Source organism: Oncorhynchus mykiss, chromosome 13, assembly GCF_013265735.2.
Source record: "Oncorhynchus mykiss isolate Arlee chromosome 13, USDA_OmykA_1.1, whole genome shotgun sequence".
NCBI classification, from domain to species: domain Eukaryota; kingdom Metazoa; phylum Chordata; class Actinopteri; order Salmoniformes; family Salmonidae; genus Oncorhynchus; species Oncorhynchus mykiss.
Window position 1 is genome coordinate 27138556 of NC_048577.1, and position 26217 is coordinate 27164772.

The 26217-nt window shown below is 43.4% G+C and overlaps 2 protein-coding genes and 1 long non-coding RNA gene across 4 annotated transcripts in view; 2 read left to right on the forward strand and 1 right to left on the reverse strand.

Moving 5' to 3' along the window:
• The window catches only part of LOC110487383 (zinc finger protein 501), a 63787-nt gene that overhangs the window by 29678 nt on the left and 7892 nt on the right, over nt 1-26217 (forward strand). The window contains exon 1 of the mRNA XM_036942372.1: nt 16317-16903. Within this exon, the coding sequence (XP_036798267.1) occupies nt 16573-16903 (331 nt within the window). The 5' untranslated portion in view covers nt 16317-16572. Of the gene's footprint in view, nt 16904-26217 lie in introns of the transcript that reaches the window.
• On the forward strand, nt 4941-7990 carry LOC118938484 (uncharacterized protein K02A2.6-like). The gene has a single exon (XM_036942523.1). It carries the CDS (start codon nt 4941-4943, stop codon nt 7758-7760), a length of 2820 nt encoding a protein of 939 aa, XP_036798418.1. The 3' UTR covers nt 7761-7990.
• LOC118938454 lies at nt 19460-25057 on the reverse strand. 2 transcript variants are annotated; one of them, XR_005035732.1, is made up of 3 exons: nt 25041-25057; nt 19834-19923; nt 19460-19643 (listed from the first exon to the last, which is right to left on the reverse strand). It is a non-coding gene; the product is annotated as an uncharacterized LOC118938454 (long non-coding RNA). The 2 variants fall into 2 exon arrangements; XR_005035733.1 differs by lacking the exon at nt 25041-25057 and adding an exon at nt 24653-24690.

Here is a 26217-nt window from a genome sequence, read left to right on the forward strand (position 1 = left end):
TGATATCTCAAAGTGCTGTACAGAAACCCAGCCTAAAACCCCAAACAGCAAGCAATGCAGGTGTAGAAGCACGGTGGCTAGGAAAAACTTCCTAGAAAGGCCAAAACCTAGGAAGAAACCTAGAGAGGAACAAGGCTATGTGGGGTGGCCAGTCCTCTTCAGGCTGTGCCGGGTGGAGATTATAACAGAACATGGCTAAGATGTTCAAATGTTCATAAATGACCAGCATGGTCGAATAATAATAAGGCAGAACAGTTGAAACTGGAGCAGCAGCACGGTCAGGTGGACTGGGGACAGCAAGGAGTCATCATGTCAGGTAGTCCTGGGGCATGGTCCTAGGGCTCAGGTCCTCCGAGAGAGAGAAAGAAAGAGAGAAGGAGAGAATTAGAGAACGCACACTTAGATTCACACAGGACACCGAATAGGACAGGAGAAGTACTCCAGATATAACAAACTGACCCCAGCCCCTCGACACAAACTACTGCAGCATAAATACTGGAGGCTGAGAAAGGAGGGGTCAGGAGACACTGTGGCCCCATCCGAGGACACCCCCGGACAGGGCCAAACAGGAAGGATATAACCCCACCCACTTTGCCAAAGCACAGCCCCCACACCACTAGAGGGATATATTCAACCACCAACTTACCATCCTGAGACAAGGCCGAGTATAGCCCACAAAGATCTCCACCACGGCACAACCCAAGGGGGGCGCCAACCCAGACAGGAAGATCACATCAGTGACTCAACCCACTCAATTGACACACCCCTCCTAGGGACGGCATGAAAGAGCACCAATAAGCCAGTGACTCAGCCCTGTAATAGGGTTAGAGGCAGAGAATCCCAGTGGAAAGAGGGGAACGGCCAGGCAGAGACAGCAAGGGCGGTTCGTTGCTCCAGAGCCTTTCCGTTCACCTTCACACTCCTGGGCCAGACTACACTCCATCATAGGACACACTGAAGAGATGAGTCTTCAGTAAAGACTTAAAGGTTGAGATCGAGTCTGCGTCTCTCACATGGGTAGGCAAACCATTCCATAAAAATGTAGCTCTATAGGAGAATGACCTGCCTCCAGCTGTTTGCTTAGAAATTCTATGGACAATTAGGAGGCCTGCGTCTTGTGACCGTAGCGTACGTGTAGGTATGTACGGCAGGACCAAATCAGAGAGACATGTAATGCTTTGTAGGTTAGCAGTAAAACCTTGAAATCATCCCTTGCCTTGACAGGAAGCCAGTGTAGGGAGGCTAGCACTGGAGTAATATGATCACATTTTTTGGTTCTAGTCAGGAATTTAGCAGCCGTATTTAGCACTAACTGAAGTTTATTTAGTGCTTTATCAGGGTAGCCGGAAAGTAGAGCATTGCAGTAGTCTAACCTAGAAGTAACAAAAGCATGGATACATTTTTTCTGCATCATTTTTGGACAGAAAGTTTCTGATTTTTGCAATGTTATGTAGATGGAAAAAAGCTGTCCTTGAAACAGTCTTGATATGTCCGTCAAAAGAGAGATCAGGGTCCAGAGTAACTTCGAGGTCTTTCACAGTTTTACTTGAGACAATGTTCAACCATTAAGATTAAATGTCAGATTCAACAGAAGATCTCTTTGTTTCGTGGGACCTAAAACAAGCATATCTGTTTTGTCCGAGATTAAAAGTAGAAAGTTTGCAGCCATCCACTTCCTTATGTCTGAAACACAGGTTTCTAGCGAGGGCAATTGGGGCTTCACCATGTTTCATTGAAATGTACAGCTGTGTGTCATCCGCATAGCAGTGAAAGTTAACATTATGTTTTCGAAAACACATCCCCAAGAGGTAAAATATATAGTGAAAACAATAGTGGTCCTAAAACGTAACCTTGAGGAACACCGAAATGTACAGTTGATTTGTCAGAGGACAAACCATTCACAGAGACAAACTGATATCTTTCCGACAGATAAGATCTTAACCAGGCCAGAACTTGTCCGTGTAGACCAATTTGGGTTTCTAATCTCTCCAAAAGAATGTGGTCTAGGAGCACGAGGACAGATGCAGAGCCTCGGTCTGATGCCATTAAAAGGTATTTTACCACCTTCACAAGTGCAGTCTCAGTGCTATGATGGGGTCTAAAATCAGACTGAAATATTTCGTATGCATTGTTTATCTTCAGGAAAGCAGCGAGTTGCTGCGCAACAGCTTTTTCTACAATTTTTGAGAGGAATGGAAGATTTGATATAGGCCGATAGTTTTTTATATTTTCTGGGTCAAGGTTTGGCTTTTTCAAGAGAGGCTTTATTATTGCCACTTTTAGTGAGTTTGGTACACATCCGGTGGATAGAAAGCCGTTTATTATGTTCAACATATGAGGGCCAAGCACAGGAAGCAGCTCTTTCAGTAGTTTAGTTGGAATAGGGTCCAGTATGCAGCTTGAAGGTTTAGAGGCCATGATTACTTTCATCATTGTGTCAAGAGATATAGTACTAAAACACTTGAGTGTCTCTCTTGGTCCTAGGTCCTGGCAGAGTTGCGCAGACTCAGGACAACTGAGCTTTGAAGGAATCCGCAGATTTAAAGAGGAGTCTGTATTTTGCTTTCTAATAATCATGATCTTTTCCTCAAAGAAGTTCATGAATTTATTACTGCTGAAGTGAAAGCCATCCTCACTTGGGGAATGCTGCTTTTTAGTTAGCTTTGCGACCGTATCAAAAATACATTTCGGATTGTTCTTATTTTCCTCAATTAAGTTGGAAAAATAGGATGATCGAGCAGCAGTGAGGGCTCTTTGATACTGCACGGTACTGTCTTTCCAAGCTAGTCGGAAGACTTTCAGTTTGGTGTGACGCCACTTCTGTTCCAATTTTCTGTAAGCTTGCTTCAGAGCTCAGGTATTTTCTGTATACCAGGGAGCTAGTTTCTTATGGGAAATGTTTTTAGTTTTTAGGGGTGCAACTGTATCTAGGGTATTGCACAAGGTTAAATTGAGTTCCTCAGTTAGGTGGTTAACCTCTCTGCACACCAAACCCGTTAGCGGGATTAAATTCGACAACATAAGGTGATCGCTACATAAATAGTCATATTAAACATTCATGAAAATACAAGTGTCTCACATAGGTCGAAAGCCTAGAATCTTGCTAATCCTACTGCGTTGATTTACTGCGAAAGAATACGATGCAATTATCTGAGAACAAAGCCCCATAAAAAAAACTATTTCAACCAGCACAGGCATAAACCAGCACATATCACAAATTGCAATAAAATAAATCGTTTACCTTTGACGATCTTCCTCTGTTTGCAATCCCAAGTCTCATTGTTACACAATGAATGGTCTTTTGTTTGATAAAATACATTTTTATAGCCTAACACGAAACATTTTGTGAACCGCTTGTGTCGTGGATTCCATTTTCGACGACACATTCGATGTAAATACGCACACTAAACGTGACCTTATCCAGTCATGTTTGGTGTTATGTTCTGTTAATTACTGATGTCCCCTTTAAGGATGGAGCACCCTTGGTCATGCGCAGTGTTGTTCTATGTTATTCTGGTACTAACTAGTTTGAGTAAATGTGAAGCTCCAGTTCAATTGCTTGTATTCCGAGTCTTTCTTATTACATAAATAAGTACTAAGTGTTAAGACACTACAATGGCGACGAGGATGATTACCTGCAGTGTGCATCACGAATACAGATGGAGTTCGTAGGAAGAGAGGAAGATTTTGACCCTGTAGCACAACAGCTAGCAAGCAGTGAAGACGAGGGGAGAGCTGACGAGAACGAGGCGGCAGATCAAAGACCCGTGGAGCCGGAGGTAAAGAGAATGGCTAGCATCGGGAAAATAGATGTGTTTGATGACACGCAAGAAAACTGGGCAACTTACATTGAACGACTGGAACAGTACTTCATTGCAAACGACATTGCTGATAACAAAAGAGTACCAGCGTTGTTGAGTTTAATTGGCCCAAAAACATACAGTTTGCTAAGAGATCTGACTGCCCCTCTGAAGCCCTCAAATAAAACATTCACAGAGATTGTGGAGATATTGCAAAATCACCTATCACCTAAACCACTCCTCATCGCGGAACGTTTTCGTTTCCACAAGAGAGATCAGAATGAGGGGGAGGGTGTTAGTACGTATGTAGCAGTGTTGAAGAAACTGTCTGAACATTGCCAGTTGGGAGAGAACCTAAATGACACATTAAGGGATAGATTTGTGTGTGGACTGAAACATGAACACATTCAAAAACGTTTGCTCACAGAATCAGAGCTCACGTTTGCAAAGGCTGTTGAAATTGCTGTGGCTATGGAAATCGCGACTAAAGATGCGTTTGAGTTGCAAAGTAAAAGAAGTACTGACCTGTCACAAATTTCCCTGCACAAGTTTTCACGCAGTCGACAGCGCCCCCGTGTGGCCGAAAAATGCAACAGGTGTGACAGAGATGGTCACAAAGCAGAGGACTGCCGTTTCAAAGACGAAATTTGTCACAAATGCAGTAGAAGGGGGCACATTCAAAGAGCATGCAAAGCAAAATTCAGTCACAACAGTAAAACTGAGAAAATTAAAGGGTTGGTGAATGCACTAGCAGAGAACAGTGGCAGTGATTCAGATGAACGATTAATTGGTACAATGGAGTTAAACACAGTGACTTCTCCCAGCAGTAGCATAATATGGGTGACACCAGATATCGAAGGCAAACCCCTCAAAATGGAGCTGGACACAGGATCTGCAGTGTCTATAATTTCCACTACTGTCTACAATGAGCACTTTAAGGCTATCAAGCTGAAGAACACAAATGTGTTGCTGAAGACATACTCAGGAGAGAGATTGAGCCCAATGGGGGCGTTGCAGGTCAGAGTGCATTATGGGGGGCAAACACAGCAGTTACAGCTGTATGTGGTGCCTGGAACGGGCCCCCCATTATTTGGCAGGGAATGGTTTTCAAAAATAAAGCTGAATTGGTGTGACTTGAAAATGCTCCACACATTCCAGTCCAAAGAGAAAGGCACAGACCAAACACTGGAACACTTGCGGAAGAAATACAACACAGTTTTCAGTGATCAGATGGGAACAGTAAAAGGCTTCACAGCAAAACTTGTACTAAGAGATGACGCAACCCCGAAATTCTGCAAAGCCAGATCTGTTCCATACTCCCTGAGACCAAAGGTGGAAGCGGAAATCGATCGCTTGCAGGATACAGGGATCCTGACGAAAGTGGACAGAAGCGAATGGGCCACACCCATAGTTCCTATTGTGAAGAAAGACGGAATGTCTGTTAGAATGTGTGGGGACTTCAAGGTAACTGTGAATTCAATGTTGCATGTGGACCAATACCCCCTACCACGTCTGGATGACATCTTTGCTGCACTAGCTGGTGGGAAACACTTCAGTAAAATCGATCTGAAACAGGCTTACCTGCAGCTACCGGTTGAAGAGAGTTCCAAACAGTACCTGACAATAAACACACACAAAGGTCTATACAGGTATAACCGCCTGGTTTTTGGCATTGCATCAGCCCCAGCCATTTGGCAACGAACTATTGACCAGATTTTGCAAGGAATCCCAGGAACCCAGTGTATCCTGGATGACATGATCATAACAGGACGCACCGACAAAGAGCACCTGGCTAACCTGGAAGAGGTCCTGAAAAGACTGAAAGAGTATGGTCTACAGGCAAACTTAAAGAAGTGTGAGTTCTTCAAAGACAAGATTGTCTTCTGTGGACAGGAGATTGACTGCAATGGATTGCACAAAACACAGGACAAAATCGAGGCAGTGGTACAGGCACCACGACCACAAAATATCACAGAAGTAAGATATTTCACGGGACTGATCAATTACTACAGAAGATTCCTCCCAAACCTTTCAGCAGTACTCCAGCCTCTAAATCAGCTCCTGGAAAATAATAGGACATGGCGGTGGACAGAGCAGTGTGAAAATGCATTTCTGGAGGCAAAACGGCTCATAACATCTGAACAGGTCCTGATGCATTACGACCCTGAAATGCCAGTGAAGTTGGCTTGTGATGCGTCCCCTTATGGATTAGGGGCAGTCCTTTCACACACACTGAAAGATGGGTCAGAGAGGCCAGTTGCATTTGTGTCACGAACATTGAATGATGCAGAGAAAAACTACTCACAAATCGACAAAGAAGCACTGGCACTAGTGTGGGGCGTCAAGAAATTCCACGCATACCTATATGGCAAGCGTTTCACACTGGTTACAGATCACCAGCCGTTGCTTTCCATTTTCAGTCCAAAGAAAGGCATTCCGGCAATGACAGCAGCCAGGTTACAGCGATATGCCCTGTTCCTTGCCAGTCATATGTATGACATTGAGTTTAAGTCGTCATCCCTCCACACAAATGCAGATGGATTATCCAGACTGCCGTGTACAAGAGAAAGACAAAGGAGGGTGGATGCAGTGGACATGTTCCATACCTCTCAGCTCGAGGCCCTACCAGTCACAAGCACAGTTATCAAACAGGAGACAAGGAAAGATGTGACCTTGTCAAAAGTGTACACTTACACCATGTCAGGATGGCCAGCTACTGGCAGAAAGGAGCTGACTCCGTATTTCCAGCGGAGAAACGAAATTACAACGTACCAAGGATGTTTGATGTGGGGAATGAGAGTCATGATACCCCAGAAATGCCAACATCTAGTCTTGCAGCAACTACATGAAGGTCATGTTGGAATTGTCAAAATGAAGCTGCTCGCAAGGAGCCACTTCTGGTGGCCAGGTCTGGACCAACAGATAGAAAATATGGCAAAGAACTGTAGTGGATGTTTGGAAACCATCCACATGCCTGCTCCTGTCCCAGTCCACCCATGGGAATGGCCCGCAGAGCCATGGCAGAGAATTCATGTGGACTACGCTGGTCCTTTTGAAAAGCACATGTTTCTGGTTATAGTTGATGCCCATTCCAAATGGCCAGAGGTGTTTTGCACTGACTCCTCCACCTCAGCTCAGACGATAGAGTGTCTCAGAACAACGTTTGCACGCTTCGGTTTGCCACTGCAGCTGGTAAGTGACAACGCGCAAGTTTTTGTAAGTGACGAGTTTACAAGATTCATGTCAGTAAATGGAATCAAACACTCAACCTCAGCTCCGTACCACCCTGCCACCAATGGGCTGGCAGAACGCTTTGTGCAAACCCTAAAGCAAGGACTCCGTGCAGCAAAACGAGACGAAGGGACTTTGCAAACAAAACTGGCCAAGTTCCTGGCCTCCTACCGAAACACCCCACATGCCACGACAAATGAAAGCCCAGCCGCACTGATGTTCGGGAGGCCTCTCCGCACACAGCTGGACATCATGAAGCCAAACAGGCGTAATGAAGTGCTGAACAAACAAGCCAAGATGCTCTCCGGTGGCCGGGAGCGCCATCTCCAAACAGGACAGGAAGTGATGGTGCGAGACTACAGAAGAGGAGGGAAATGGACAAGAGGGACCGTACACACACAAACGGGATCCAGAACTTACCAGGTTCAAGTAAGCCCAGACATAATGTGGCGGCGTCACATTAACCAAATGCATTCCAGGGATAACAGCACAACAATCGAGAGAGAACAGGCACAGAGAGCTCCTGAGGGTGACACACAGGGAACTGTAGAGGACGGTGGGGCAGTAGAGAGACCCCAGGCTGAAAGAAGGGAATGTGTTGATGAAGGTGCTGCTATAGCAGACGCTATAATGGAACAAGCACACACTGAGGATGTTCAGGAGTCTCCAGACAATCCGAGGCGCTACCCAGAACGAAGGCACCGTCCACCAGACAGACTAGACTTATAAACAAACAAACAAAAACGAACTGTTCAAGTTCAAATTAAAAGATGCAAAATAACTACAACAAGTTCTGGGAAATGTTTCAGTTGTGGTTTGGTAAAAGTAACTCTGATTGTATAAGAGAAGGAATGTTATGTTCTGTTAATTACTGATGTCCCCTTTAAGGATGGAGCACCCTTGGTCATGCGCAGTGTTGTTCTATGTTATTCTGGTACTAACTAGTTTGAGTAAATGTGAAGCTCCAGTTCAATTGCTTGTATTCCGAGTCTTTCTTATTACATAAATAAGTACTAAGTGTTAAGACACTACATTTGGTTTCATTGCAATCAACACAACCAAAAAGGATGGGTCATTTCGCGGGACGTATTGACTGAAATAAACCGATTTGAAGACAACAAGTAATGACATCATTGTGCACCAATGATATGACCGCTGTTTCGTTTATTGACTGTATTTTAACCCAATGACCACTGATCGTCTTGAAGTCTCGATGTAGATAGCCAATGAGCTGAGGTAAACGGTAATATGTAATGTTTATGTGTTGGAAGACCAACCCATGTAGTAAACTCCGGCGTAAAGAGGGTCATTCGCCATTGAAGATTCTTACCGGAAGGAGCCACGCATGTTACGCACAGCATTATTTTGGTAAAGCGCATCTTCAGCTGTTTATATATCAATCAGTATGGCGACTAAGTCAGGGAAAGCTAAATCTAAGTCTAGATATACAGATGTACACACAATTTTAGAAGAAATTGATCGGGAAAGTGAGACAGACTGTTGGAGGACGATTCATTTAGCGATTCCCAAATGGAGGAATATTTTTTTGAACGGAGAGGACATCGTTTTGTACTGGTAAGTTCTTTTCATGCTAATGCCGTTGTTTGAAATTAATAATATAAAGTATTATTTGTGATTTTTTAAAATTTTAGTAGCAATATATATAAAAATGTGTAAAGTACACGTTGGCTATACATTGTGGGTGGGGGTATGTTTGTATGTACTGTATGTGTATGACCCATAGCCTATGTTTGTGTGTGTGTATATATACATATTGTGGATTAGAGGGAGCATGGCCGACGTGCGTGTGTCTGCCGCTCCACCCCACCCCACCCCCATGGAGAGAGTAGATACAGCTGGTCTGTTGTAATATAATAAAGACAGTAGATCTAGCATTTCTACAGCATTTCCCTCCAGAAGCCATGAGAAAGTTGTCCGGCTGCGGGGACCGTGCGAGGGGATTTATACTAGCGTTACTATCTGTACTTACTGGTGGCACAGACGCTGTTTCATCCTTGCCTACACTGAAGTTTCCCTTGCCTAACGATTGCGTTTGAAGCTGGGCTTGCAGCACAGCAATCCTAGCCAAAAGGCGATCGTTTTCCTATATATTATGAGTACAGCGACTGCAATTAGAAAGCATCATGTTAATGTTACTACTTAGCTTCGGCTGTTGGAGGTCCTGACGAAGCACGTCCAGATAAAGCGTCCGGAGTGAAAAAGTTAAATGAAAAAAAGTTGAGTGAGGGGAAGAAAAATATATATATATAACGCAATTAAAAAGTAAAAACCGTAAAGTTGTCAGGAAGCAAAGTAAGGTTGGCAACAAAACACACAAAACGCACAGCAACACGTAAACAAGTCTGCAAGTTGTGACCGGAAATGGCGTGACCTCTGATGTTTGATCAGAGATCTTTAATCAGAGTATCTAAATCAATAGAACAGGGGACAAACGTTTAGGGTTCTACATTGTGACATCATTAAAATAATTATAGTACAACGTTAAAACATTCTACATTGTGACATTAATTCATTGATATCATGAAACAACTCCTTCATGTATTTTCTGATGTTTGATCAGAGATCTTTAATCAGAGTATCTCGTCACATTGATCACAGCTATAAGGTTATTTATCTCCTGTGTGTGTTCTCTGGTGCGCTATCAGGCTGTTTGAGTAAAACTCTTCCCACATTGAGTACAGAGTTATGGTTTCTCTCCTGTGTGTGTGTTCTCTGGTGTATCTTCAGATAGCTAGATGCAGCGCAAAACTCTTCTCACATTGATTACAGCTATAAGATTTCTCTCCTGTGTGTGCTCTCTGGTGTATCTTCAGATCGTCAGATCTGATAAAACTCTTCCCACATTGATCACACCTAAAAGGTTTCTCTCCAGTGTGTGTTATCTGGTGTGATTTCAGATTGCCTGAGTAAAACTCTTCCCACATTGAGCACAGCTTTTACAGATTCTCTCCTGTGTGTGTTCTCCGATGTACTACCAGGCCCTTTGATTGAGTAAAACTCTTCACACATTGATTACAACTATATAATTTCTCTCCTGTGTGTGTTCTCAGATGTATCTTCAGATAAACAGATGTAGCTAAACTCTTCCCACATTGAGTACAGCTATAAGGTTTCTCTCCTGTGTGTGTTCTCTGGTGTATTTTAAGTTCTGATGAAAATTTGAAATGTTTCCCACAGTCAGAGCAGCAGTGCGATTTCTTCCCTCTGGGTCTCTGCTGGTGTTTCTTGAGGTGTTCTGATCTGGAGAGATACTTCTCTGCCTTGTCAGCATCATGTTGTTGAGGCTCCCCAGAGATTCCACGAGAGTCCCGTCTCTCTCCTGTGTGAAAGACAAAGTCAGACAGATGGTTAAAGGCCCACAACAGCAGAAATACACTGTTTATTTAAGGTAAAAGGTGATGCCTGAAGTGGATTACATCCTACTATATAAATGATCCTGTTTTCTAATGCAATATAGCTCTCTTAATCACAACAGTAGTATGTAAATCTATAGATGGATTAAATTCAAGGAAGTGGTCAGCACATTTTCCTATAGTTGGAAGAAGCAGAAGGCCCTGACAAGTGCACAGGATAAACTGAGTCTGCCCCTCAACAAGCTCAACAGAGAATCCTCAACAAGGTGGACCTGCCCCTTAGCAAGCTCATCACAGAATCCTCGACAAGGTGGGCCCACCTCAACAAGCTCATCACAGAATCCCTGACAAGGTGGGCCTGCCCCTCAACAAGCTCATCACAGAATCCCTGACACGGAGGGGATCTCCTCTGCAGATAATGGAAACAGTCCTGGAGCAGGAAAAGGACGTCACACAAGTCCTGGCAGCAGACAACAACACAGCACCTTGCACCCACCTGGCAAGACATTGAGGTCACAGTGACAGCTGTAAAACAGCTGTAAAAATTTGACCCCCACAAGGAGGGCTACACTGGCTGTTATAGAAAGACCCATTTACTATATAACCATTGATTCTTGAAGAATATACACTACCGTTCAAAAGTTTGGGGTCACTTAGAAATGTCCTTGTTTTTGTCCAATAAAATAACATCAATTTGATCATAAATACAGTGTAGACATTGTTAATGTTGTAAATGACTATTGTAGCTGGAAACTGCTGATTTTTTTATGGAATATCGACATAGGCATACAGAGGCCCATTATCAGCAGTCATCACTCCTGTGTTCCAATGGCATGTTGTGTTAGCTAATCCAAGTTTATCATTTTAAAAGACTAATTGATCATTAGAAAATCCTTTTGCAATTATGTTAGCACAGCTAAAAACTGTTGATCTGATTAAAGAAGGAATACAACTGGCCTTTTTTAGACTAGTTGAGTATCTGGAGCATCAGCATTTGTGTGTTCAATTACAGGCTCAAAATGGCCAGAAACAAAAAACTTTCTTATGGAACTCGTCAGTCTATTCTTGTTCTGAGAAATTAAGGCTATTCCATGTGAGAAATTGCCAAGAAGCTGAAGATCTCGTACAATGCTGTGAACAACTCCCTTCAGAGAAAAGCGCAAACTGGCTCTAACCAGTGTTGGATTCAGGGTAAACTTTGAACACTGAAATATTAAAGACATGATATATCAGACACAGAGTATATAAAGGAGTGAGAACTGTAGAAAGAGAGTGGCTGTGGAATGGGCTGGGTGGACGGGAGAGAGTCACAGGATTGTGATAAATGATACGAGAGGACATCTGTGGATTAGGCAAAAGAGGGGTTGAGGTCAGATCCCTTGAAGGGAGAAATAATGGTTTATTATCCTATTACCAGAATATGTAAGGATTGGAGAGAAGGAGGAGTGTCCAAAGTGGGGTATATTAACTTTTTGTCTGAATTACAGCTGTAAAGACCATTTGGGAATAATTAAACTTGGTTAAGCTTCTCTGGTGTCCGTGAGTTATTTACTCTGAAAAATGTAAACCTAACATCAGAATAGAAAGAGGAGTGTGAGGCCCCGGTGCACAACTGAGCAAGAGGACAAGTACATTATAGTGTCTAGTTTGAGAAACAGACACCTCACAAGTCAACTCCGGGATGCTGGCCTTCTAGGCAGAGTTGCAAAGAAAAATACATATTTCTGTGTTGTTTTTCCCATCTTAATCTTTTATTTTTATTGGCCAGTCTGAGATATGGCTTTTTCTTTGCAGCATCTCGGAGTCGCCTCTTCACTGTTGACGTTGAGACTGGTGTTTTGAGGGTACTATTTAATAAAGCTGTCAGTTGGGCACTTTTCTTTCAAAAACAAGGACATTTCTAAGTGACCCCAAACTTTTGAACGGTAGTGTAACTTATAAATGCCTCATATTTCAACTGTATTACCTCATCAGAAACCAAAACATGACCAAAACATTGCATAACTCCACTGTGTAGCCTCGAAACCTGGTTAAACTATCATTATGACATCATGCATGGCCAGTCCTTGTATTCATAGTGTAGTGAATTCAGGGGGTAGCCCAGAGCTGAACTCAAACCTGGATCCAGCGACTGTCAAGCCAACACCTTATAACTGTTACGCCAAGATGTCTGAACCTTTCTCTATGAATTTGAGAATGGTAACAATTCCCCAGAAAAATCTGTAGTTGAAACAATAACAAAGCTGTAATTCCACCACTGTTTCTGTAATAAGATGATGGGGCTGGAAAAATGTAACTACTCTCAAATTCATAGACAGACCTATGGATGCAAGGACTGACCATCCATGATATCAACATTATAGTTTTAACCATGTTGAGGCTACAGTGTTGGTTTACATTGTTTCTAAATATAGGAGTGAAAAAAACATTATTGTGGGTTCTGATGGGGTACAACAGTTGAACTAAGCTCATGAGGCATGTGTTATATTCTTCAAGAATCAATGGCTATAAATAAAACTAATTTAAAAAGTCTAAATATGGATGTAGCTATTGCAGATTTCCCCTTTAACACCACACATCAGTTCAACAATTGCAGAGTTTGTGCCTCTGTTTTTAAGACTCATCTATTTTTAAGCCTCTTCCCTAAGTTTGTTTTATTCACTGCTTTAGCACACTCCCTGATGTCCTAGTCGTATCTGAATCATTGATTAGGAAGGCCACCAAAATTCCTGAAATTTCCATCCCCAACTACAACATCTTCCGACAAGATAGAACTGTCAAAGGGGGTGGGGTTGCAATCTACTGCAGAGATAGCCTGCAGAGTTCTGTCATACTATCCAGGTCTGTACCCAAACAATTTGAGTTTCTACTTTTAAAAATCCACCTTTCCAGAAACACGTCTTTCACTGTTGCCGCTTGTTATTGACCCCCTTCAGCACCGATCTGTGCCCTGGAAACCATATGTGAATTGACCTATCTTCAGAGTTAGTACTGTTAGGTGACCAAAACTGAGATATGCTAAACACCCCGGCCGTCCTAAGCTAGATGCCCTCAATCTCACACAAATTATTAAGGGACCTACCAGGTACAGCCCTAAATCCGTAACCATGGGCACCCTTTTAGATATCATCCTGACCATCTTGCCCCTGGGGCGGCAGGGTAGCCTAGTGGTTAGAGTGTTGGGCCAGTAACCGGAAGGTTGCAAGTCAAATCCCCGAGTTGACAAGGTAGAAATTTGTCATTCAGCCCCTGAACAGGGAGTTAACCCACTGTCCCTAGGTCGTCATTGAAAATAAGAATTTGTTCTTAATTGAACTGCCTAGTAAAAAAAAAAAAAAAAGACGACCTGAGTGGCCTTTATGTCCATGACAAGGTATGCCTATGCACAAATCATCTGTTTCTTCATAAACATCGGTGTGCATGCTTATATAAAACTACAGCTGAACATATTTTATGTTAATTGTATTAATCTTTTCTTACTTTTGTTGACATAGATTTCAACGCTCTTCACTGCACATCGGCGGAAGCCCATTTCACCATGAGAGTGAAATCCCGCTGGCCTTTGATGGGGAGAACATCCACACCCTCGAGGACGTCCACATGGGACTTGGGCTCTGCTAGGGCTGAATCTCCACTGGGATTCTCTGCCTCTTACCCTATTACAGGGGCTGAGTCACTGGCTTACTGGTGCTCTTTCATGCCGTCCCTAGGAGGGGTGCGTCACTTGAGTGGGTTGAGTCACTGATGTGATCTTCCTGTCTGGGTTGGCGCCCACCCTTGGGTTGTGCCGTTGCGGAGATCTTTGTGGGCTATACTCAGCCTTGTCTCAGGATGGTAAGTTGGTGGTGTGGGGGCTGTGCTTTGGCAAAGTGGGTGGGGTTATATCCCTCCTGTTTGGCCCTGTCCGGGGGTATCATCGGATGGGGCCACAGTGTCTCCTGATCCCTCATGTCTTGTGAATTAAATAAAAGGTTACTTTTTAAAAAATTAAATAAAACATAATTCATTCAGAAAGTTCAGACCCCTTCCATTTTCCACATTTTGTTATGTTACAGCTTTATCTTAAAATTGATTTTAAAAAATAGAATCCTCATTAATCTACACAATAATGAAAAAGTGAAAACAGGTAAATAACAGAAATACCTTATTTACATAAGAATTCAGGCCCTTTGCGATGAGACTCAAAATTGCTTTCAGGTGCATCTTGTTTCCATTAATCATCCTTGAGATGTATCTACAACTTGTTCGGAGTCCACCTGGGGTAAATTCAATTGATTGGACATGAATTGGAAGGCACGCACCTGTCTATATAAGGTCCCAGAGTTGACAGTGCATGTCAGAGTAAAAACCAAGCAATGAGGTCGAAGGAATTGTCCGTAGAGCTCCAAGACAGGATTGTGTCAAGACACAGATCTGGGGAAGGGTACCAAAAAAAATAAGTATGCAGCATTGAAGGTCCCCAAGAACACAGTGGCCTCCATCATTCTTAAATGGAATACTCTTCCTAGAGCTGGTCACCCGGCCAAACTGAGCAATCTGGGGAGAAAGGTCTTGGTCAGGGAGGTGACCAAGAACCTGATGGTCACTCTCACAGAGCTCCAGAGTTCCTCTGTGGAGATGGGAGAACCTTCCAGAAGGACAACCATCCTGCAGCACTCCACCAATCAGGCCTTTATGGTAGAGAGGCCAGACGTAAGCCACTCCTCAGTAAAAGGCACATGACAGCCCGCTTGGAGTTTGCCAAAAGGCACCTAAAGGACTCTCAGATCATGAAAAACAAGATTCTCTGGTCTTATTAAACCAAGATTGAACTCTTTGACCTGAATGTCAAGCGTCACGTCTGGCGTAAACTGGCACCCTCCCTACGGTGAAGCATGGTGGTGGCAGCATCATGCTGTGGGGATGTTTTTCAGCAGCAGGGACTGGGATACTAGTCAGGACTGAGGGAAAGATGGACGGAGCAAAGCAAAGTACAGAGAGATCCTTGATGTAAACCTGCTCCAGAACACTCAGGACCTCCGACTGGGGCAAAGTCTCACCTTCCAACAGGATAACGACCCTAAGCACACAGCCAAGACAACGCAGGAGTGGCTTTGGGACAAGTCTCAGAATAACCTTGAGTGTCCCAGCCAGACCATGGGCTTGAATTCGATCAAACATCTCTTGAGAGACCTGAAACTAGCTGTGTAGCAAAGCTCCCCATCCAACCTGACAGAGCTTGAGAGGATCTGCAGAGCAGAATGGTAGAAATGTAGCGTCATACCCATGAAGACACAAGGCTGTAATCGCTGCCAAAAGGTGTTTCAAAGGGTCTGAATACTTATGTAGATGTTCAGTTTATTATTTTAATAAATTAGCAAACAAAAATATTACATGTTTTTGCTTTGTCATTATGGGGTATTGTCAAGTGAGTATTTACAACAAAAAATATTTTAGAATAAGGCTGTAACGTAACAAAATGTGGAAAACGTGAAGGGGTCTGAATACTTTCTGAATGCATTGTGTTGTTACACCATGTAGGAGCAGTATAGACCAAGTCTGTTCATTATATACATCTACATGATGTATTGTTACACCATGTAGGAGCAGTATAGACCAAGTCTGTTCATTATTTACATCTACATTATGTATTGTTATACCATGTAGGAGCAGAATAGACCAACATTAGCTAGCTACTTATTTAGATTTAGTATGACTTAAATGAAACTGCCTTAAATGTTCTGTAGTAAAACATTGTTTTATTTGCACTAATCAATAAACACATTCAGGTCTTTGTATGTCTCAGTATAATAGTATTATTTAATTAAATCCATTTAAAATCATCTTTGTCTGAAAATAAAATATTATCCTCAACTGCGTTTCCCCTCCAGTCAACAGACAGCGATGTGCGTCTTTCAGGCGTGACGTATAATCTAGTGGACGGTTCTTCAGAAACAGCTCGTCAACCACCTCGGTAGCTTGCTAGCCAACATAGCCGAAAGATCCAAGCTATTTATTCGCTTTCGGTGTATATTAGCTACTGTGTTTTAGACACACTTCTGTCGTAATCTACTTGTTAACCTATTTAATTTAATATTACATTATTTTGTATTAGTCAGCTATAGTAGCTGGCTGGTTAACTTAGCACTAGCCTAATTGCTAATGCTAGCTAGCTAACATCCCCGAACATGAGCTCACTAAACTACTCGCCTCCTGTTAAAGAAGAGGGGGTCTGCTGGACGGAGGAAGAAGCTCTGGGGCTGAACATTGTCCTGAAAGAGGAGAATGTGACAGTAAAACAAGAAGTAGAGGTTGAGGCTATTACAGTGAAAGAAGAAGAGAAAGACGTTTCAGTGAAAGAAGAGGAAGACGCGTTCAGAGTGAAAAAGGAAGATGTTACAGTAAAAGAAGAGGAGAAAGAGGATGCATGTTTTGGAGTGAAAGATGAGGAGGGGGAGATGACTGTCACATTGAAAGATGAAGTCGAAGAGGAGGAGATAGGATATATGATTAACACCAGTAAGTACCGCCTTAAATTTGTTTTTAATTTGGATATTCAATACCTCTTCAACAGAGGGCCCTAGGATGATGACTGATATGTCTAGAATCAGACAACGTAGAGAACAAGCTACCCCTTGTTTTCTCCGTTCCGTTTCCAAAAAGTGACTTAACATATATATTTGAGAAGGGTCTATCTGCTGACCGTAGACTGGTGGGCACGGCATGTAGTGATTTTCATGTAGTGATGATTTACTTAACACCGTGCCCCCCAATAGTGCCATGTGAGAGTTGGGTTGGCTACACCAAAAATTATGTATATACTGACAAGATGTCTCTTTGCCCAAACAAGGGGAGTCGTTGTCCACAAAGTGGCACTGCGGGTTGTCTCGCTCCCGCCTATCCTTTCTATGGATTGGTGGATACTTCTTATTATTGTAATCTATTGTTTATATTCTATGGGGGTTGTTGACGTCAACCGCCTGTATTCAATGGAGAGAGATGCTAAGCTACTAGCATGAATATGCATATCGATCTGGAGACAACTCCTATTGTGTTTTTATCAAAGTTGTTACGTGTCCACATAACAACTTAACCATTACGAAACTTCTGTTGGATCAAGTAAACGTAGCAAATAAGACATTCAATTTGTGGGTTGATAATCGTTTCCACTTGGATACAACCTACTGTAGCCTACTGGCATGACCTAGAGATAAAACCTACTGTAACCTACTGGCATGCCCTAGAGAGATACAGCCTACTGTAACCTACTGGCATGACCTACAGAGATACAACCTACTGGCATGACCTAGAGAGATACAACCTACTGTAACCTACTGACATGACCTAGAGAGTTACAATCTACCGTAGCCTACTGGCATGACCTAGAGAAATACAACCTACTGTAACCCACTGACATGACCTAGAGAGTTACAATCTACCGTAGCCTACTGGCATGACCTAGAGAAATACAACCTACTGTAACCTACTGGCATGACCTAGAGAGTTACAACCTACTGTAGCCTACTGGCATGACCTAGAGAGATACAACCTACTGTAACCTACTGGCATGACCTAGAGAGATACAACCTACTGTAACCCACTGACATGACCTAAAGAGATACAACCTACTGTAACCTACTGGAATGAACTAGAGAGATACAACCAACTGTAACCTACTGGCATGACCTAGATAGATACAACCTACTGGCATGACCTAGAGAGATACAACCTACTGGCATGACTGAGAGAGATACAACCTACTGTAACCTACTTGCATGACCTAGAGATATACAACCAACTGTAACCTACTGGCATGACCTTGAGAGTTACAATCTACTGTAGCCTACTGGCATGACCTAGAGAGTTACAACCTATTGGATACAACTGTAACCTACTGGCATGACCTAGAGCCATACAACCTACTGTAACCTACTGGCATGACCTAGAGAGATACAACCTATTGGATACAACTGTAACCTACTGGCATGACCTAGAGCGATACAACCTACTGTAACCTACTGGCATGATCTAGAGCGATACAACCTACTGTAACCTCCTGGAATGACCGAGAGAGATACAACCTACTGTAACCTACTGGCATGACCTAGAGAGATACAACCTACTGGCATGACTGAGAGAGATACAACCTACTGTAACCTACTTGCATGACCTAGAGATATACAACCAACTGTAACCTACTGGCATGACCTAGAGAGATACAACCTATTGGATACAACTGTAACCTACTGGCATGACCTAGAGCGATACAACCTACTGTAACCTACTGGCATGATCTAGAGCGATACAACCTACTGTAACCTCCTGGAATGACCGAGGGAGATACAACCTACTGTAACCTACTGGCATGACCTAGAGAGATACAACCTACCGTAGCCTACTGGCATTACCTAGAGAGATACAACCTACTGTAACCTACTGGCATGACCTAGAGAGTTACAACCTACTGTAGCCTACTGGCATGACCTAGAGAGATACAACCTACTGTAACCTACTGGCATGACCTAGAGAGATACAACCTACTGTAACCCACTGACATGACCTAAAGAGATACAACCTACTGTAACCTACTGGAATGACCTAGAGAGATACAACCAACTGTAACCTACTGGCATGACCTAGAGGGATACAACCTACTGGCATGACCTAGAGAGATACAACCTACTGTAACCCACTGACATGACCTAGAGAGATACAACCAACTGTAGCCTACTGGCATGACCTAAAGAGATACAACCACTTGGATACAACTGTAACCTACTGGCATGACCTAGAGAGATACAACCTACTGGCATGACTGAGAGAGATACAACCTACTGTAACCTACTTGCATGACCTAGAGATATACAACCAACTGTAACCTACTGGCATGACCTTGAGAGTTACAATCTACTGTAGCCTACTGGCATGACCTAGAGAGTTACAACCTATTGGATACAACTGTAACCTACTGGCATGACCTAGAGCCATACAACCTACTGTAACCTACTGGCATGACCTAGAGAGATACAACCTATTGGATACAACTGTAACCTACTGGCATGACCTAGAGCGATACAACCTACTGTAACCTACTGGCATGATCTAGAGCGATAAAACCTACTGTAACCTCCTGGAATGACCGAGAGAGATACAACCTACTGTAACCTACTGGCATGACTGAGAGAGATACAACCTACTGTAACCTACTGGCATGACCTAGAGAGATACAACCTACCCTAGCCTGGCCACCTACTGTAGTCTACTGGCATGACCAAGAGAGTTACAACCTACTGTAACCTACTGGCATGACCTAGAGAGATACAACCTACTGTAACCTACTGGCATGACCTAGAGAGATACAACCTACTGTAACCTACTGGCATGACCTAGAGAGATACAACCAACTGTAACCTACTGGCATGACCTAGTGAGATACAACCAACTGTAACCTACTGGCATGGCCTAGAGAGTTACAACCTACTGTAGCCTACTGGCATGACCTAAAGAGATACAACCACTTGGATACAACTGTAACCTACCTAGAGAGATACAACCTACTGGCATGACTGAGAGAGATACAACCTACTGTAACCTACTTGCATGACCTAGAGATATACAACCAACTGTAACCTACTGGCATGACCTAGAGAGTTACAACCTACTGTAGCCTACTGTCATGGCCTAGAGAGATACAACCTACTGTATTCTACTGGCATGACCTAGAGAGATACAACCTACTGTAACCTACTGGCATGACCTAGAGAGATACAACCTACTGGCATGACCTAGAGCGATACAACCACTTGGATACAACCTACTGTATTCTACTGGCATGACCTAGAGAGATACAACTTACTGTAACCTACTGGCATGACCTAGAGAGATACAACCTACTGTAGCCTACTGGCATGACCTAGAGAGATACAACCTATTGGATACAACTGCAACCTACTCGCATGACCTAGAGAGATACAACCTATTGGATACAACTGTAACCTACTGGCATGACCTAGAGCGATACAACCTACTGTTACCTACTGGCATGATCTAGAGCGATACAACCTACTGTAACCTACTGGCATGACCGAGAGAGATACAACCTACTGTAACCTACTGGCATGACCTAGAGAGATACAACCTACTGTAGCCTACTGGCATGACCTAGAGCGATACAACCACTTGGATACAACCTACTGTAACCTACTGGCATGACCTAGAGAGATACAACCTACTGTAACCTACTGGCATGACCGAGAGAGATACAACCTACTGTAACCTACTGGCATGACCTAGAGAGATGTAACCTACTGGCATGACCTAGAGAGATACAACCTACCCTAGCCTGGCCACCTACTGTAACCTACTGGCATGACCTAGAGAGTTACAACCTACTGTAACCTACTGGCATGACCTAGAGAGATACAACCTACTGTAACCTACTGGCATGACCTAGAGAGATACAACCTACTGTAACCTACTGGCATGACCTAGAGAGATACAACCACTTGGATACAACCTACTGTAACCTACTGGCATGACCTAGAGAGATACAACCTACTGTAGCCTACTGGCATGACCTAGAGCGATACAACCACTTGGATACAACCAACTGTAACCTACTGGCATGACCTAGAGATATACAACCAACTGTAACCTACTGGCATGACCTAGAGATATACAACCTACTGTAACCTACTGGCATGACCTAGAGAGATACAACCAACTCTAACCTACTGCCATGACTGAGAGAGATACAACCTACTGTAGCCTACTGGCATGACCTAGAGAGATAGAACCACTTGGATACAACCTACTGTAACCTACTGGCATGACCTAGAGAGATACAACCTACTGTAACCTACTGGCATGACTGAGAGAGATACAACCTACTGTAACCTACTTGCATGACCTAGAGCGATACAACCTACTGTAACCTACTGGAATGACCGAGAGAGATACAATCTACTGTAACGTACTGGCATGACCTAGAGAGATACAACCTACCCTAGCCTGGCCACCTACTGTAGTCTACTGGCATGACCTAGAGAGTTACAACCTACTGTAACCTACTGTCATGACCTAGAGAGATACAACCTACTGTAACCTACTGGCATGACCTAGAGAGATACAACCTACTGTAACCTACTGGCATGACCTAGAGAGATACAACCAACTGTAACCTACTGGCATGACCTAGAGAGATACAACCAACTGTAACCTACTGGCATGACCTAGAGATATACAACCAACTGTAACCTACTGGAATGACCTAGAGATATACAACCTACTGTAACCTACTGGCATGACCTAGAGAGATACAACCAACTCTAACCTACTGCCATGACTGAGAGAGATGCAACCTACTGTAGCCTACTGGCATGACCTAGAGAGATAGAACCACTTGGATACAACCTACTGTAACCTACTGGCATGACCTAGAGAGATACAACCTACTGTAACCTACTGGCATGACTGAGAGAGATACAACCTACTGTAGCCTACTGGCATGACCTAGAGAGATAGAACCACTTGGATACAACCTACTGTAACCTACTGGCATGACCTAGAGAGATACAACCTACTGTAACCTACTGGCATGACTGAGAGAGATACAACCTACTGTAACCTACTTGCATGACCTAGAGCGATACAACCTACTGTAACCTACTGGCATGACCGAGAGAGATACAATCTACTGTAACGTACTGGCATGACCTAGAGAGATACAACCTACCCTAGCCTGGCCACCTACTGTAGTCTACTGGCATGACCTAGAGAGTTACAACCTACTGTAACCTACTGTCATGACCTAGAGAGATACAACCTACTGTAACCTACTGGCATGACCTAGAGAGATACAACCTACTGTAACCTACTGGCATGACCTAGAGAGATACAACCAACTGTAACCTACTGGCATGACCTAGAGATATACAACCTACTGTAACCTACTGGCATGACCTAGAGAGATACAACCAACTCTAACCTACTGCCATGACTGAGAGAGATACAACCTACTGTAGCCTACTGGCATGACCTAGAGAGATAGAACCACTTGGATACAACCTACTGTAACCTACTGGCATGACCTAGAGAGATACAACCTACTGTAACCTACTGGCATGACTGAGAGAGATACAACCTACTGTAACCTACTTGCATGACCTAGAGCGATACAACCTACTGTAACCTACTGGCATGACCGAGAGAGATACAACCTACTGTAACCTACTGGCATGACCTAGAGATATACAACCTTCTGTAACCTAATGGCATGACCTAGAGAGTTACAACCTACTGTGGCCTAATGGCATGACCTAGAGAGATAAAACCACTTGGATACAACCTACTGTAACCTACTGGCATGACCTAGAGAGATACAACCTACTGTAATCTACTGGCATGACCTAGAGAGATACACCCTACTTTTGCCTACTGGCATGTCCTAGATAGATACAACCTACTGTAACCTACTTGCATGACCTAGAGAGATGTAACCTACTGGCATGAGCTAGAGAGATACAACCTACTGTAACCTACTGGCATGACCTAGAGAGATACAACCTACTGAACCTACTGCCATGACCTAGAGAGATACAACCTACTGTAACCTACTGCCATGACCTAGAGAGATACAACCTACTGTAACCTACTGGCATGACCTAGAGAGATACAACCTACTGAACCTACTGCCATGACCTAGAGAGATACAACCTACTGTAACCTACTGGCATGACCTAGAGAGATACACCCTACTGTTGCCTACTGGCATGTCCTAGATATATACAACCTACTGTAGCCTAATGGCATGACCTACAGAGATAAAACCTCTTGGATACAACCTACTGTAACCTACTGGCATGACCTAGAAAGATACAACCAACTGTAACATACTGGCATGACCTAGAGAGATACAACCAACTGTAACCTACTGGCATGACCTAGAGAGATACAACCAACTGTAACCTAATGGCATGACCTAGAGGGATAAAACCACTTGGATACAACCTACTGTAGTCTACTGGCATGACCTAGATATAAAACCTACTGTAACCTACTGGCATGACCTAGATAGTTACAACCTACTGTAACCTACTGGCATGACTTTGAGAGATACAACCTACCCTAGCCTACTGGCATGATCTAGATAATTGCAACCTACTGTAACCTACTGACATGACCTAGAGAGTTACAATCTACCGTAGCCTACTGGCATTACCTAGAGAGATACAACCTACTGTAACCTACTGGCATGACCTAGAGAGTTACAACCTACTGTAGCCTACTGGCATGACCTAGAGAGATACAACCTACTGTAACCTACTGGCATGACCTAGAGAGATACAACCTACCCTAGCCTGGCCACCTACTGTAGTCTACTGGCATGACCTAGAGAGTTACAACCTACTGTAACCTACTGGCATGACCTAGAGAGATACAACCTACTGTAATCTACTGGCATGACCTAGAGAGATACACCCTACTTTTGCCTACTGGCATGTCCTAGATAGATACAACCTACTGTAACCTACTTGCATGACCTAGAGAGATGTAACCTACTGGCATGAGCTAGAGAGATACAACCTACTGTAACCTACTGGCATGACCTAGAGAGATACAACCTACTGAACCTACTGCCATGACCTAGAGAGATACAACCTACTGTAACCTACTGCCATGACCTAGAGAGATACAACCTACTGTAACCTACTGGCATGACCTAGAGAGATACAACCTACTGAACCTACTGCCATGACCTAGAGAGATACAACCTACTGTAACCTACTGGCATGACCTAGAGAGATACACCCTACTGTTGCCTACTGGCATGTCCTAGATATATACAACCTACTGTAGCCTAATGGCATGACCTACAGAGATAAAACCTCTTGGATACAACCTACTGTAACCTACTGGCATGACCTAGAAAGATACAACCAACTGTAACATACTGGCATGACCTAGAGAGATACAACCAACTGTAACCTACTGGCATGACCTAGAGAGATACAACCAACTGTAACCTAATGGCATGACCTAGAGGGATAAAACCACTTGGATACAACCTACTGTAGTCTACTGGCATGACCTAGATATAAAACCTACTGTAACCTACTGGCATGACCTAGATAGTTACAACCTACTGTAACCTACTGGCATGACTTTGAGAGATACAACCTACCCTAGCCTACTGGCATGATCTAGATAATTGCAACCTACTGTAACCTACTGACATGACCTAGAGAGTTACAATCTACCGTAGCCTACTGGCATTACCTAGAGAGATACAACCTACTGTAACCTACTGGCATGACCTAGAGAGTTACAACCTACTGTAGCCTACTGGCATGACCTAGAGAGATACAACCTACTGTAACCTACTGGCATGACCTAGAGAGATACAACCTACCCTAGCCTGGCCACCTACTGTAGTCTACTGGCATGACCTAGAGAGTTACAACCTACTGTAACCTACTGGCATGACCTAGAGAGATACAACCTACTGTAACCTACTGGCATGACCTAGAGAGATACAACCAACTGTAACCTACTGGCATGACCTAGAGAGATACAACCAACTGTAACCTACTGGCATGACCTAGAGAGATACAACCTACTGGCATGACCTAGAGAGATACAACCTACTGTAACCCACTGACATGACCTAGAGAGGTACAACCTTCTGGCATGACCTAGAGAGATGTAACCTACTGGCATGACCTAGAGAGTTACAACCTACTGTAGCCTACTGGCATGACCTAAAGAGATACAACCACTTGGATACAACTGTAACCTACTGGCATGACCTAGAGAGATACAACCTACTGTAGCCTACTGGCATGGCCTAGAGAGTTACAACCTACTGTAGCCTACTGGCATGACCTAAAGAGATACAACCACTTGGATACAACTGTAACCTACTGGCATGACCTAGAGAGATACAACCTACTGTAACCTACTGGCATGACTGAGAGTGATACAACCTACTGTAACCTACTTGCATGACCTAGAGATATACAACCAACTGTAACCTACTGGCATGACCTAGAGAGTTACAACCTACTGTAGCCTACTGTCATGGCCTAGAGAGATACAAACCTACTGTAGTCTACTGGCATGACCTAGAGATACAACCTACTGTAGTCTACTGGCATGACCTAGAGATACACCCTACTGTAACCTACTGGCATGTCCTAGATAGATACAACCTACTGTAGCCTACTGCCATGACCTAGAGAGATACAACCCACTGTATTCTACTGGCATGACCTAGAGAGATACAACCTATTGGATACAACTGTAACCTACTGGCATGACCTAGAGCGATACAACCTACTGTAACCTACTGGCATGACCTAGAGAGATACTCCCTACTGTTGCCTACTGGCATGTCCTAGATAGATACAACCTACTGTAACCTACTGGCATGACCTAGAGAGATGTAACCTACTGGCATGACCGAGACAGTTACAACTTACTGGCATGACCTAGAGAGCTGCAACCTACTGTAGCCTACTGGCATGACCAACAGTGATAGAACCACTGGTATACAAGCATTTCTAAACTTTTTTCTCACTTTTTGGGGTATTGTGATATAATTATGAGGTATTGTCTGAAGATTGATCGTTTAAAAAAAAAAGTAATCCATTTTAGAATGAGGCTGTAACGTAACAAAATGTGTAAAAGGGGAAGGGGTCTGAATGCATGTATGTTGTATGTTCTTTCTACCAATTGATTGGTTGAAATGTTATTACGTGTGATTTTTCATATAGACGCACCCCATGTGTTTAATCAACTCAACTATGTGTTGAATCAAATCAACTATTTGTGCG